Source organism: Rhyacophila brunnea, unplaced genomic scaffold (genome assembly GCF_057557595.1).
Source record: "Rhyacophila brunnea isolate RB1 unplaced genomic scaffold, BYU_Rbru_1.0 scaffold_15, whole genome shotgun sequence".
Classification (NCBI taxonomy): domain Eukaryota; kingdom Metazoa; phylum Arthropoda; class Insecta; order Trichoptera; family Rhyacophilidae; genus Rhyacophila; species Rhyacophila brunnea.
The window spans coordinates 7,752,400-7,767,850 of NW_028232806.1; the positions used below are offsets into that span (position 1 = coordinate 7,752,400).

A 15,451-nucleotide genomic window follows, 5' to 3' on the forward strand; every position below is an offset into this window, starting at 1 on the left:
TAAATGGCCTACTCCATACATACGTTCGAGTATAGTCACCTTTTCACGCTGTCTCGTCTAGGGGTTTTTTATTATAGATATATGCAATATAATTTTTTGAACACTATTTATCCGTTTTTCAAAATTATTCTACCTCTACTAAAAATATTGAACATTTTAAAGTTACACTAAGACACATTCTACTTAGGGATAGCATGTGATAACCCTAGCGTCAAACCTTATATGAAAAAAATAGCTTCATCAAGGACTGCATTTATCTTAGTTTTGATTGCTATCTCCTATCATCATAATATTTTCATCGTATCATAATACAATATACAATAATATTTAATTTAGTACAAGAATCTGTCTGTTATCAAAACTATTTACTTATTACGTTTCGATTATGTATAGAAACAATGGTCGATAATATTATCTGAATTAAAACTTACATAATATTGTATTTCATCAAACTCTTTTTGGAACATGTACATACCTAATAAAAAGTGTACCCAATGCTATTAATATTCTAAGAATTATTACTGTATGACTTAAATGTTTCAATATACAAAAATATTGTTTACTTGGTCCATGTGTCAAATAATTTATTAGCTACATTTAATAAACAAAGCACACAATAGATTGTTTTTTTCTTACTATGATAATATAATTCCCTAAATCCACATACAGCTGAATTCTGTATTCAATGTTGAGAAATGTAGTATTGGAATATTCTTCGTCAGGACCTCAAGACGTTGTGACCCGAATGATTTGGCTGTCGGTTGTCCTGTCATTCTACGACACGCAAGACGTATGGCCACTGAAAGACCCATGGCACTAAAATCGGTGAGACTATCCGGCGAATACAATGTTTGCTTTAATATTCCAATGCAGCATGTCTAAAAACAAAACAGTGTGGACGACAGGAATGTTAATTAACGATTCTAATAATTCGGCACTTTAGGGTCAAAGAAATGTATCTTGATTTTTAGCAATTTTAAATTATGTACGTATAGTATTGGACATAAAATATTATATTTCATTAACTGAGAGAACTTTCAAAGAGACTAAACTTATCAGAGAGAGATAGTTCAATATGTATCTTCTGAAAACAAATAGGGGGCCGAATTATGACCCTGGCCACACGCATTCGAAAACCTCTTGCGGATGTAATTACTCATAGGTGAACACCATTAGTTATACATACAGGCCAGGTGTTAATAGCTGGACAGAGTGTCGGTTATGGAGAATGTATCTGAAGTGTGGTATTCCGCACTTGAAGTGACAGGACGCTATAAGTAGTAGGCAGAATAAATGTGAAAGTCGGTGGCGCATGCTGGATTTTTTTAACCCTATCGCCTTAAAAATCAATAAAAAAATTCCTATGGACTTTCTCAAAATGGACCCCCTCAAACCATTTTTCTGCGTGCGCGCCGGAGTAGTAGCCCTAGCCACATACCAGGAGGGCGATTCATGAATTTAGCACAAGTGACCAGTTGCACAACTATTGCACAACTTGCTTCAACCGTAGCATATTAAAAGTCGACCGCTGGATGTCACTAGGCCAGGCTTTGGTAGTACACATGCTTTGACGGTAGAGGCGCTCGCAACTTTCCGTTTGACATAATAGACGTCAGATTTTCAATTCGTATCATACGTAATATTGGAGAAAGCTGTTAATAAATTGTTATACATTTACCATTTATTACTACATATTACCGCTAAAATTATTATTTCGTGTTTCAATTCTCATTAAAGGAGGTGTTTATTGTGATTTTGTAATAGTTTGTCTGTAAAATATTGTTGTATCTTGTATTGAATATTCTAATAATGGGACGTTTCTTTCTTTTAATTATCTACGTACGTTTTATATCGCAACGTTGACGGGTAAATACTGATTAAATATGATGTTATTAACATATTTTAGGTTATTTTACGCCCCCAAAATGGAAGTCCCGCAGTCAGAATTCGGTAAAAAAACGAGGCTTGCCGCATGCACACTTTCTTATTTGGTTAGTCGAAAGAATTCGACCAGACCAAATAGATGACATCATATGTGCCGAGATTCCTGATCCCGAAACCAATCCAGACCTGCATAATGTTGTAAGTACTAACATGATTCACGGACCGTGTGGCGCCATCAGCCCCCAATCACCGTGCATGGTCGACGGCAAGTGTTCCAAGCGTTATCCACGAAATTTGACGGCGGAGACTATCACCGCCAACGATGGTTATCCACTGTATCGGCGTCGATCACCTGATGATAACGGTAGAACTATCACAACGAAAGTGAAAGGAAACGATATCGTGGTTGACAACACTTGGATTGTTCCGTATTCGCCACTTCTTTCCAAAACATTCAAGGCGCATTGCAACGTAGAGTTTTGCAATTCAGTGAAGTCCATCAAATACATCTGCAAATATGTCGCCAATGGCAGCGATATTGTGGTTTTTGGCGTTCAAACTCCCAATACCAACGATGAAATCACGCACTATCAAGTTGGTCGATATATGAGCTGCAATGAAGTGATTTGGCGTATTTTCTCATTCCCCATTCCCCATTCATGAACGTCATCCCACTGCTGTACATTTGGCGGTGCATCTGGAGAATGGTCAACGAGTTTATGCTAACGCATCGAATGTTGCTCAACGTGCTGAAACACCTCCAGCGACAACATTGACCAGTTTCTTTTCGATTTGCCAAAGCGATAAACCGTTGCCATTAAACCTTCAAACGACTGAAAAACCGACATATTTACAACTGAAGGTTGGCTCGGTAATCATTATGCTTCGAAATCTGAACCAACCAAAACTATGTAATCTATTTCATTTTGATTTGATTTTGGCAAACTTATTGAACTTAATTCATTTTAACTTAATAAAAAACGGAATTTAATGCAGCTAATAAGTTAACACAAGATTATTGATTCTGAGGCGGTACGAAGTTCGCCGGGTCAGCTAGTGTTAATATAATACAGGTGTACGCTCCAACTGCCGACAAAGATGATGATGTTATAGAAGAATAAAAACTTCAGTCATTACATCCTCTGACATAACAGACAAGTGGGACAGGATAAAAGATGTGTTCTCCTCCATATCTAATAATCAATTAGAATATAAAAGAACAGCTAAGAAGCAAAAATGGATGACAGATGAGATTCTGTCTTTAATGGACGAATGAAGAAAATGGAAAAATAAAAATGAAACTCAATATAGGAGAATTCATAATACCATAAAAAGTAAAATTCGTACAGCTAAAGAAGAATGAATGTCCGACCAATGCAAAGAAATTGAAAATCTCCAACGAAAATATGATTCCTTTAATATGCACAAGAAGATAAAGGAAACATTGGGAATTACGAAAGGAACCTCATCAACTATCTTGAAAGACGAAAATGGGCGTATTATATTAGATATAGAAAAGAAGCTGACTCGTTGGAAGACATATATTGAAAATCTGTTTGATGATGATAGGGAACCTATTGGCTATACTCTTAATGGATGTGAACAAGCCCCATGCATAAATAGGGCCGAAAAAACCAATCGAACGTGTGACCAATAGTACCAAAATAAAACTTTCTAAATATATCTTTTTAAAAATGTATTTAAACGGATTCTGTTTCAATTCTGAGTGTGTGACGATATTCCCAATATACGCCGTTGTGTGTTCAACATATTTGTATGTTTAAAATAATTGATTTACATTAGTGAAATCCCGCTTAAAGCGGTACGTCCAAAGCGTTCTCGGAAAAGTGCGCGTCTTAAGACGTTCTTGGCAGCCATCTGGTTAAGCAAAATTGGATAAAAAATATCCATGTAAATAGCGAATCATAAATTCCATTGTAATCTTTATGGATAACTGGCTTCTAGGATTAAAGGTTAAATACAATCAACCACAAATTGTTAGGACAACTAGTTTATATGATTCATCAATGGTTTATGATTACGATTAAGGATGTAACAGTGAACCTTTTCTGTTATATTAACACATAGTTTTACTCGTTTGTTTGTAAAATGGCATCACATAGCGTCTTTGTCCAGCAGAATTTTGGAATTAATGTGGGAATATAAAAACAGTTTGTCGGATATTTCAACAATTATGAAAAAAGATGTTTGTATTTGTATAAAACCATTTATTTATCAAAAAATTTATTTATGAAAACCAAAATAGGTACATAAATGGTTAAATATTACAATTACAGGAATGTTCACATTATTTAAATCATGGCGATTTAATATCAGTGTACTTTATTAATACAAATAAAAAACAATTTTTTAGTACTAGTTCCACGACATACCAAACTATACACAGGCATTGTCTTAAACTTAAATGACCGCCCAATATGACTTGGTCAATGCGAACACGCGCCAATCTCTACTGGCAAATAATCTTTAGTTGACTTATCGTGTTTTGCCAGTATAGATATTGGTTTACAAAAGCGTTATAGTTATTTATAGCGTTTTTCCAGTAATAATATATTCAATATCGACTTAACACGTAGTGATATCATAAAATTACGGAGGAATTATAATGAATTTGACGACGCTTGTTTTACCAGACGATAGAGCGTGTTGATATCTATCAAGTATCTTATCAGTTCCAGGTTGTTCTATGTCACTTCGAATCAATCAAAAAGCCATTTTGCTAAAAAATGTGATATAGAATAACCTGGAAATAAGGCAGCGAAGTATCTATCAGTAACTATAAATAAATACCACATGAGTTAAGACGCCTCAATAGCTCATCAAAAATAAAATAAGTAAAAAAACTGTGAAGTTATGAGGTTTTCATATCTTGACGCCGATATGCATCGGACACATACTTAAAAATCAAAACTATGATTCTGTTACTCTATGTTAATATTAGAATATTTGAATATTCTTGTGAAATATGAAAGCAATAAAAAAAATGATTATTTCATATACTTTGGAATTTTATTTCATCCTGTCTCAAAAAATGATTTATGTACACAATCAATAGCACAATTCACTAAATTTAATATAGTTTTGCGTAAAATTTGCATTTTCAAGATACTTATTATAATATCAAACAAAATACACTATGCTGGCACACATAAACACTCTAAACAATTCCTTAGAAATATTTTATAGACTAATTATACATAGTAATTATACGCACAAAATATGAAATTTAATATAGGTTTGCATAAAATTTGCAAATTTTCAAGACACTTATTATAATAATAACAAACAATATAAGGCTGGAAAAATCACAGATGCAGACACACATAAATACTCATTAAACAATTCCATTTAAATAAATCACTGCATTGAAACAGAACTAGACAAATTATTGGTTTTTCAAAAGGATACTGACATGAATGTATACTTTGAAATAGATTTCTTTTGAGTATTTACATGAAAAAACTGTTTTGAGACAAATATAAAATAATGTTTCACAGTTGATTGTAAACAGGTGAAATCATACATCGTTTAAAATGTAACAAGGATCACTTATACTGATATACACGATGCTGTAAAATTTTATTTTATATTCGGCTCAACACGGTAATTATGATTCAGTGAAACCCCCGAAATAGCAACAACCACCCCAAAGAAGCGATTACGGTACATAGCCGAGATTGTCAATTTTTGCACCTAGCATTAATATTAGTGCGCTCAACTCTGACTTGGCTGCACCGATCAGAGCCACAGTCTCTGACTTGGCTGCACCGATCAGAGCCGCAGTCTCTGACTTGGCTGCAATGATCAGAGCCTGCGTGTCTGACCTGGTTGCAATGCCGAGAGCCACCATGTCAGACCTGAGCGCAGCAACGTTGATTGTTAGCAACTCTACGGCGGCATTCAACACGGGCACCGGACCCATTGTCTGCGTTGCCACAGAAGTTTGTGACAACGAGAGCCTGTGGGCTCTCACTGTTGCTGGGAAGACAGGACTGCCTTCACTTGTAGCAGCATGGGCTCTTGTGAAAGCAGCACTGTCTTCCAGTGCAACACTTTTGAGCCGTGAGCCGTGGTGTCGCAGAAATTGCACATTCGGGGGTTGTCATCATATCTGCATCTGATGATGATTCAGAATATGCTGTAGTAGGTACAGTAAGAGGGGTTGCGGTGAGTGCCACCTCCATGCTGCTGGTGCTGGGTTGGATGATCCACCGCTGGGGCTCCGACGTTGATGCGACGTTGACACAGACGCGACCCAAAATTTCCTGTGGTACCTGTGAATTAAATGTTATCACCATAAGTAAACATGCGACGGGTGAACCCTTTTATACTGTTAATCAATATAGAATTACATGAATGACCTACCCCCCCAGTGTAATTGCCCTGTCTACCTTGCTCCCCAGTAACTGTAAATGGCACTATTAGAGCCATAATTCGCTGCTGGAGAGCAGACAGCCGGATTCTACAGGGCGGGCCGCCTCCTGTCTTCCTCTGGGAGATCAGGATTTTGGCCATTTTGGCCCGCGTGTTCCGCCTCGTGTCTTGCCATACCTGTAAACAATAATAATTAGAAATTTTCAATTTCAACAATATTACTAACGATCTAGTACTATTTACAGCAGTGACATTTGGCATGCTTTCAAAAGATGTGGTTTAATTTATGAAAACATTTCTTACTTGAACTTGCTATCTATAGCTACCTATGGTGGATTTATGTGAAGAGTAAGATATTTTGTAAAATAATATTGGATAGGTTGTTGACACAGTCTATTATATTTAAATAAATAATATTTTTTACCAATACTAGTAATAAATAGTAAATCACCTTTTTCCACCGTCTGTGGGATTTTGTAGCACCGCCCAAACAAGCATTTAATTGCTCCGACAGTTCTGTCCACAACCTCTCCATGTCGAGGCTGGTGAACTGCCCGGTGAGCCTTCCGGCGACGAGGTCTGGATGCACTACGGAAAATATGGTAATGTTATAGTATTCCATATCATTGCGGTTAAGCTGGTTTGAGTTACAGTAAGTTATGGTTTGGTTTTTAGTCTCATAAAACGAGGTCATTACACAATTATAAGTATGTCATAATAATGACACAGGCTATGTCTCGAACTGTGTTAATTCCACATGTTGGCATAACTTTAGTAGGCTACATTTCTTACGAGTATTGAATAAAAACGTGGTAGCTACTGACATTCCATGAATTGCATGCCAATTGCTCCATCTGGTGGCTATTTGCCGCTGGCATTTTGTTAATTCTGTAAAGGAATAAATAAATACACTTTTAGTATGATTCCTACATATTATTTTATAAAAGAAACAGTATATTTGAAATCAAATCTGACTTACCGACGTATCTGTTCTTATGAAAGTTTTTGCGCGCGAGAAATAGCTGTCAGATGTGGGTATAGACAAAAAAACTCTTAGGCGATCATAAATGTACGCCCGTTTTTGGCAATTATTAGGTTGCATTATTGGACACAGGAAGGAACAGTGTGCTTCTGTCGAAGCATCACTATCCAATTATGACTACTCACACTACTCACGTCGGCCATGCTAAATTCATGAATCGCCCTCCAGAGATTAGACGGACTTCAATCTCTTTGCCTTAAGCCGCGTTGACACGGTCCAAGTATACTTGGATCGAGTGCCATCCAAGTGACAGCTTCAAACTAATTATTCCTATCCAAGTTAACTTGGATGAGTAGGACGCGGTCCAAGTAGCTTGGATAGGAATAATTAGTATGAAGATGTCTCATACGAGTGCACTTGGATGGCACTCGGTCCAAGTGTACTTGGACCGTGTCAACGTGGCTTTATACAAAAAAAATAGCTTTTCTACACTTTTGAAACAAAACATTGAGATACACAAAGGACAGCTTAGTCACGATAGGCGGATGGCGGATGACTAATAAAAATTTTAAGTTATGTGGAATAATTAGGTAAGTTTTGTTTTATTTTTATTCTATAACAGTCGGTGGGTCCCTGGCTTTCTTTATTGATCTAGGTATGAAAAATAGAATGTTTCAAGTATACCTATTATAAAATATTTTAAATTATTAAATTACTCTCAAACGTTTTCACATCATGTAATTATCAAATTAAAATGAAATATTATTTTTCTATATTTTAAATAGTGAATTTATCGAGATATATTGCATTTTTGACACCCTAATAAAAATAGTTTTTTTTTCAACGTGAGGCAACCGGACATCGATAAGCAGGCAACATTTCTCGTTCTTTCGTACGTTCTTTTTAACTTCCGACACTACAAAATGTCTAAAAGAGGTGAGTTTTAATCGAAATCTATCGTCATCGGTGTTAAATATAAGTGAAATACTCTGTGGCATCACCAGAAGATGTGAATAATATATCGATGATTGTGTAAAAGTATATATTTAACTTCAAAATATATAAATAATGTCAAAATTATATATCGCAGTTCTACGTTCACGTTGGAGTAGTATGGCAGTGACAGATGGATTGTTTTTATGATTTAAGGTCGTGGAGGAGCAGCCGGAGCCAAGTTCCGTATTTCCTTGGCTCTGCCCGTGGGAGCAGTTATCAACTGCGCCGATAACACCGGTAAGTTCTTCATCAAAACAATTTAACGGAACACTTAACCTACAATAACAGCGCGGCATTTTGTGTAGTGCAGTGAATTTATTGACAGTTCTAATCGTTTGTCATATGTAATGTAGCGTTAGTAAAACTAATTTACGTGATTATGGGTGAATCCACGCATCTATATGTAAGTAATTTGTCAATGCTAAAAAACCAATGACAGTTCATTATTGTGTAGAGTACCTACTTACGTATTATCTTCTCAGGGAATTCGTTATCAACTTGTCTCTAGGTCATTTTTGCTATTAATTTAACTCATAAATATTATGAATTAAAGTAATTAGCCTAATCAAATCATTGTTATTGAAATATATCAGCAGTCACATTGGTTTGTTATTTACTTTAGTTAAAAATCATTGGTATCAATGGAGTACACCATATCGTTTTGTGATGAGGTCTTTTGAGACCAAAAACCAAACCGAAACCTAACAACCTACTGTAACCCAAAAATAATTAGACTGTTTTTACCAAATCATTAACTCAGAGCATCACAGCGAGATCACTACATAAATATCCATTGTCTGGAAATTAACACAGCAAGCAAGATTTGAATTAAGACCCTGGTTATAATAATTAAGTCTTTTTTTGTGAACTCCGTTTTAAATGCCCTAGGGCCCAGATATATAATGTTATCTTCATTAATTTTGCCACCTGCATAGTTGGCATAGCAGTCGCTCAAATAAATGCCTATAGGCACTATCTATTTACAAATTAATGTGTGGTTGCTTTGCAGGTGCTAAGAACTTGTACGTGATAGCCGTACATGGCATCAAGGGTCGCCTGAACAGATTACCAGCCGCCGGCTCTGGAGACATGATTGTCGCAACAGTCAAGAAAGGAAAGCCAGAACTCCGGAAAAAGGTGAACATTTATCTATTTATTTTTTGGGTGTATGGCAACTCCTATGTTTCTATGTATTGGTAATTCATAGGTATGTAGATTAGAATTAATACGGCATGATTATTTAACTTATTTTTAAAAATTAAACCAAAGAATTTCGAGTCTTATAATATGTTATCTTATCACATATGAAATTGTTTTGCAACCACATAAATAAAGTATTAATTTGGTAAACTCCACAAACATCGTTCATTTGCAAACGTACAAGTAAAAGAGTACGGTTTTACACAAATTTTAGATGATTTTTCATGTGGTGTAAGTATGCAAACCAATAAGGTATCGGTTAATTAATATAAGATCATTTTCAGCCAGGAAATTTTATATCACTACGATGTAGGTGAGCACAAGCTAGAAGTGGATTCTGTGACAAAATCAAACCTAATCGGTTCATGCCATGATTGACTGCAAACTTATTTTGATAGCTTACAAATTGTCCCTTTTAAAAACCACATTATTGGTATCAAACACTTGAATGAATGATTTCTATGGCTACATGTAAATTGTACGTAAAACATTTCACTGTAGCACAGTTCGCTGTGAACTTTCTATCGGAAAGAAATGACCGTATACTAGGAATACCAGTGGCGAAGACTGCATACTAGGCGATTATTTAAAGCCTACCTTAACCCGGCCGGCGCCGATGTCACACACCTTGTACAAATCGGCCAAATTCGCAATGCGCATGTGTATAAATCGATGCCACCGCGTCCATATTTATCATACGGGACTGATTTTTTCACGTAAATTTGGCCTGATTTGTCCTTCTCCTGCCACCTATGACATATTTTAAAAGCATTGGTTCTAAATATAAAATAATCACCAAAGTTTCGAACCAATTCGTACGGCCAAGTTTTGCCGGTCGACAGAAATCAGTTTGAACTGCGCGCCGCGGCTGCGCAGTATACGACAGACTTTCAACCGAGCGGGCCATTGCGCGGGATTGTATTTATCGCATACAAGTTGAATATTTACCGCAATCGTTGATAAATACTTTTTTTGCTGTCTGGTGTACTTATCACATTAAAACTGGCATGATTAACTATTGAACGTATGATTTTATTTTACCGCGATTTTTAAAATACTTTTTGTACTGTCTACCGTGTCCCATTTTAGTGAATGTGAAAATTAATACTGATATCAATAACTATTGTGTGTGAGTTTAATGGTTTCTGTGATTTGGCGTTCCCTAATACTGTAGTTAAACATTTTAAAAACATTTCATAGTTTTATAGTGCGTAAATATGGAGGAAGAAAATGTGCGTACTAATGAGGAATTGGACTCAGATTATGATATGTCGGAAGAGGAATTGGAACAGCATGAGACTGATCATGACGTCGACGATACGGACTCTGACGAGCCAATTGAATTTTTGCGGTCGTGGAGAACTGGCCCGTATATTCCAATAGTTCACGAATTCAATGATTGTCGATCTGGCGTGACATCGAACGACTTGAACGAATCCTCTCCCGAATGTCTTTTCTTTGAACATTTTTTGAATAAAAATATAATGTCGGAAATAGTGAACCAAACGAATACATTTTTTAACCATTCGTACAGTGCGGGAGACCTTGGACCGAAATCGCGATCACACAATTGGACAGACACGTCAGTGCCGGAGTTGTATACATTTTTTGCCGTATCAATGCTGATGACTCGAAATAAGCACACGTCGATAGAGGAACATTGGAGTACCGATCCTTACCTGCATGCAGACATTTTTGGGAAAATAATGGCTAGAAATCGATACCAACTTATTTTACAAATGCTTCATTTTTCAGATCCTAGTGTGACCGCCTCAAATGATAGACTAGCTAAAATTAGATTACTGTTAGAACACACAAGAACAATTTTTAGGGAAACGATGATACCGTATCAGAATCTTTGCATAGATGAGAGCATAATCGTGTTTAAGGGTAGATTAATTTTTAAACAATTCATTCCTTCCAAAAGACATCGATTTGGAATAAAAATGTTTGTGATGTGTGACGTAATGACAGGATATATTATTGACTTTATAATTTATTGTGGGGAAGGGACTGACATACAAGACAATGAAAATCTCGGTATTTCCGGTGCGGTAGTGACAACGCTAATGAAAGACTACATCGGGAAAGGTCACACCTTATGGTGTGATAACTGGTATTCGAGTCCGGCGCTTTTTAAATACCTTCACTCTCACAAAACGAATGCTTGCGGTACAGTGAGAAAAAATCGTAAAGATATGCCAGAGTTCAGCAAACTGAAAAAGGGAGATACCGAGTCTAAGTACAATAGTCCACTTTTGGCTCTGAAATGGCACGATAGGAGGGATGTTCACATGCTATCCACCCTCCACGATGCATCATTTGGACCAACGGGAAAAGTGAACTATAGAACTGGCGAAAACATCGAAAAACCAAAATGTGTTATAGATTATAACAAAAATATGGGTACGGTAGATAAGTCCGACATGATGCTTAGCAACTTGTCGTGTATGAGAAAGTCGATCAAGTGGTATAAAAAGGTCGCATTCCACATGATCGACTTATATTTATTAAATGCTTTTTATTTATATAAATTTATTAAATGTGACAAAAAAACATTGGGCGATTTTCAACTCTGTGTAATAAAACAATTAGTGAACAAATATTGTGTGAGAATTTCAAATGCACCCCTGCCCAAGCCGACAGCGTCAACTAGCGATAATCCCGTACGATTATTGCCCAAAAGTGCAACGGGACATTTGCCAGAATACATTTTACCGACACAAAATACCGATAAGCCTAGAAGGAGATGTTTCGTATGCGGGAATTCTAAAAAAAATTCGAAAAAAACAAAACTCTCGCTATATGTGCCCAACGTGTGATGTTGCGTTATGTCTGTCACCTTGCTTTAAAATATATCACACGTCAAAAGAATTTTAAAATAGGTTTATTATTGTATTTGTTTTTTTTTTAATATGTGAGTTCATGTTAATTTATCAATAATATTCAATAAGTTAAGTGTTTGTGTAGTTTAAATATATTAAAAGGGTCCCCTTTATATTTGTTTACGACTCAACCCGAAGACATTAATATGTGATTTATCGATATGCACTTGAAAATTAGTAACACTTCAATTCGTGGGAACGTAATGCACAAGTGTCGAAATAGTACACACCGCGCAGAGCTCTAACTATTGGCTACAAAATGGCGTCTTACGGTGAGTTCTTTCAAATTTGGATAGCATTCGTTTGTTCGAGTGTTTCTGATATTATAACTGATTTATTACGGTTTTTTAGTGTGTCGAAATTATTTTAATGGTTTTGGGTTCTCGACTGGAGCTGTGACATATTTTTTATTGCTTTTTTTAGTATAGAACAAAGACGATAATGAAATTCATGCGTAGTTATGGTGCGTCATACGATTTTTGAGGCAGGTGCCGGGTTAAGAAAAATATTTTTATTTTCATGTTGACGTATTTATATAATCACAAATAATAATATATTCAATATGCCCAAAGACATCTATCGTATAATTGTCATAATTATACGATCTTTTCCGATATTTCAATAAGCACCATCTATGGCATCTCTCGAAAGTTTAAAAAAATAGAATATACCGTGTTTCGCTTTACATATTGTATAGAATTATTTTCGCATGAATCAACGGGTTTTTCAATATGAAATTTTTTCTCATTATTTCAAAATGTCTGGCGTCCCGCATACAAATGTACAAGCTGTTTCGTTAGCGCTTACGTCGCGAGAGCACATTTATTCAAAATAATTAATAAGATAATTTAAAATTTCTATGGGATTTAATCACATAATTATGTATTGATTGTTAAAAATATAAAATAATTTATCTCGTGATATTTATTTATTTATCAAGTTCACTCATTAGACAATTTAGATATCTGATATTGTACCTACCTAAGTCTGTGTTTTAAATATAGAAGTATTTTAAAATGTCTAGCTTTAGGGGTTAAATTATAAATTGTTATGGAACACAATATATATACAACAACGGATATTTTCATAGATGATAGGTAATATATTTTGAGCGTATATTACGTTTATAAATGGTTAGGAAAATACATAAGTAATTCAAACTAATTGCTTATTTTTATGAACTAATTATAACAAACCAATTAAGCTTTTGAAATTTCTTCGTTTTAGCGTACCTATTCATCAGTAGTAATATTGGGTTATCTTCTTATTTCCCGCAAATATATCTGACAAGCATGGTTACTCCCACAGCCTACCTCTTTCAAAAAGTCACCCTTCGCCACTGAGGAATACGGTCGCCAATTTTATTAAATTAATTAATTCAATTTTTATAGCTGATTTTGGCAAAGTTCATGAATTCAAAATTGAAAACTTAACGTAACAAATAATCCAGTACAAGTGTCCGGACATGAATTTCTATGATGATAAACCAGGAGTTTCGCAAAAATAAAATCTGTTATTTATTTGATGATACTACCTTGGCAGACTGATGAAAACACATTATAAAAAATTAAAATTCTTGCATTTTATCGTATTATTAATTAATATTTTCCTTTTGTTTCTTCCAGGTAATGCCTGCCGTCGTTATAAGGCAGAGAAAACCGTTCCGCAGGCGTGACGGGGTCTTCATATACTTTGAAGACAATGCGGGGGTCATAGTGAACAACAAAGGCGAGATGAAAGGATCAGCCATCACGGGACCCGTCGCGAAAGAATGCGCAGACCTCTGGCCAAGGATCGCCTCCAACGCCAGCTCAATAGCCTAATCAACTACCACTTCTGTCCAGTCCAAACGGGAGACATTTCAACTCTTCAGACAAATTCTAACCCAAGAGACAATTAACTCAAGTTTGTTTGAGCAGTGTAAATGATAAGTGTAGTCACATCACGGATTTCGCCACCGTGTATACATTCTGGATATTACTACTGACTTTTATTACAGTGTGAACATTTACTCGATTGAAGCAGTTTTTTTAAAATAATATTCCTACTGTTTCCATTGATGTAATTCAACTGGATTTTATATGCCGTATGTTGTTTTTGGAATGCATACACGGCTGCAAAGGTTTTTACTATAAGCGCAATGTATTGTAATGATACATAATAATAAAAAAAGTTTAAAAATTATATATTCTATTTTATTATGTACCAACCCGTCACCATACACACAACATTGGCAAAGGGTGGAGTCGGCTGTAGAGATCCCATTGATATACTACTAGATGAGAAGTTACCATAAAAGTGTCATTTTAAAAATGTACCACAAAAGATATTACGAATATCGTCTTATAATATTTCGTTGTAGGTATAATGCGTTAAGACCGTTAACATGGATTCCCGAATTTCACCCGTATTGCCCTGGCTGTAACACTAAATTTGCGTTCTTGGAATATTGACCCTAAGCGATGGTGCCCACAGAACGCGTCGGGCGCGCGAAGTCCGCGTATGCAGTGTTTATTCATAACCATAATCACACGTCTCTCGCCGCGCATTACCCTTCACCTATGTAGTAAGCGGCCCAAGCAGCACAAAATAAATATTATTACAGCGCCTCATAACAACGCAATAAAAATATATTATTTCGGGGCTTGTAATTAAAATTTACGACGACATTATTCAACCAGCGATAAACTGAACACGCAATAAAATAAAACAATGACTTCTCTGTAATTAAATAATTGCTTTCCGCCCGTCGATCGACGATGCCTCGCGCAGCGTGTTTTTGCTCGCTGTGTTCAATGAATGGACTCCATTGTATTTTCTTTCATTTGTATCGCCGAGAAGCGGTGATTCGCGAAAAAACGATGATTCATGCGGCGCGCGCGTATAATGCGTCGCCATATCCAGTGGGCGCTGGCGTATTTGATTACGTTGTATTTTCAATGATTTATGCGCCACTTGTAGAAATTTTTCGCGAGTGCGGCGCCCGACGCGTTCTGTGGGCACCATCTCTAAGGGTATGCAAGCTACCAAAAATTCATGTCTGAGCGGACAGAGCAAGTCGTCATGCGGTGACTATTAGTCAAGATGCAAGCTAGATCGGGCTTACTCA

General features: G+C 36.0%; 2 protein-coding genes across 2 annotated transcripts; one reads left to right on the forward strand and one right to left on the reverse strand.

Annotated features, from left to right (window-relative positions):
• Positions 1-3,168: 3,168 nt before the first annotated feature.
• On the reverse strand, positions 3,169-7,086 carry LOC147074870 (uncharacterized). The gene is made up of 3 exons (XM_085942925.1): positions 6,731-7,086; positions 6,271-6,456; positions 3,169-6,179 (listed from the first exon to the last, which is right to left on the reverse strand). Exons 1-3 carry the CDS (start codon positions 6,971-6,973, stop codon positions 5,904-5,906), a joined length of 705 nt encoding a protein of 234 aa, XP_085799051.1. The 5' UTR covers positions 6,974-7,086; the 3' UTR covers positions 3,169-5,903.
• A 1,062-nt stretch (positions 7,087-8,148) lies between these two features.
• On the forward strand, positions 8,149-14,526 carry RpL23 (ribosomal protein L23). The gene is made up of 4 exons (XM_085943144.1): positions 8,149-8,197; positions 8,411-8,494; positions 9,267-9,394; positions 13,968-14,526. The coding sequence occupies exons 1-4, from the start codon at positions 8,185-8,187 to the stop codon at positions 14,163-14,165; spliced, it is 423 nt and encodes a 140-aa protein (XP_085799270.1). The 5' UTR covers positions 8,149-8,184; the 3' UTR covers positions 14,166-14,526.
• Positions 14,527-15,451: the final 925 nt, after the last annotated feature.

What these genes read in the sequence shown, in the direction of transcription:
- RpL23 (XM_085943144.1), top strand. An exon ending in CAACTGCGCCGATAACACCG is followed by an intron (nt 8,495 to 9,266) that starts GTAAGTTCTTCA and finishes GTTGCTTTGCAG; the next exon opens with GTGCTAAGAACTTGTACGTG. An exon ending in AGCCAGAACTCCGGAAAAAG is followed by an intron (nt 9,395 to 13,967) that starts GTGAACATTTAT and finishes TGTTTCTTCCAG; the next exon opens with GTAATGCCTGCCGTCGTTAT.
- LOC147074870 (XM_085942925.1), bottom strand. Translation starts at nt 6,973, where the DNA reads ATGACCTCGTTTTATGAGACTAAAAACCAAACCATAACTTACTGTAAC. An exon ending in CCCACAGACGGTGGAAAAAG is followed by an intron (nt 6,457 to 6,730) that starts GTGATTTACTAT and finishes TATTGTTTACAG; the next exon opens with GTATGGCAAGACACGAGGCG. An exon ending in AGGGCAATTACACTGGGGGG is followed by an intron (nt 6,180 to 6,270) that starts GTAGGTCATTCA and finishes TTTAATTCACAG; the next exon opens with GTACCACAGGAAATTTTGGG.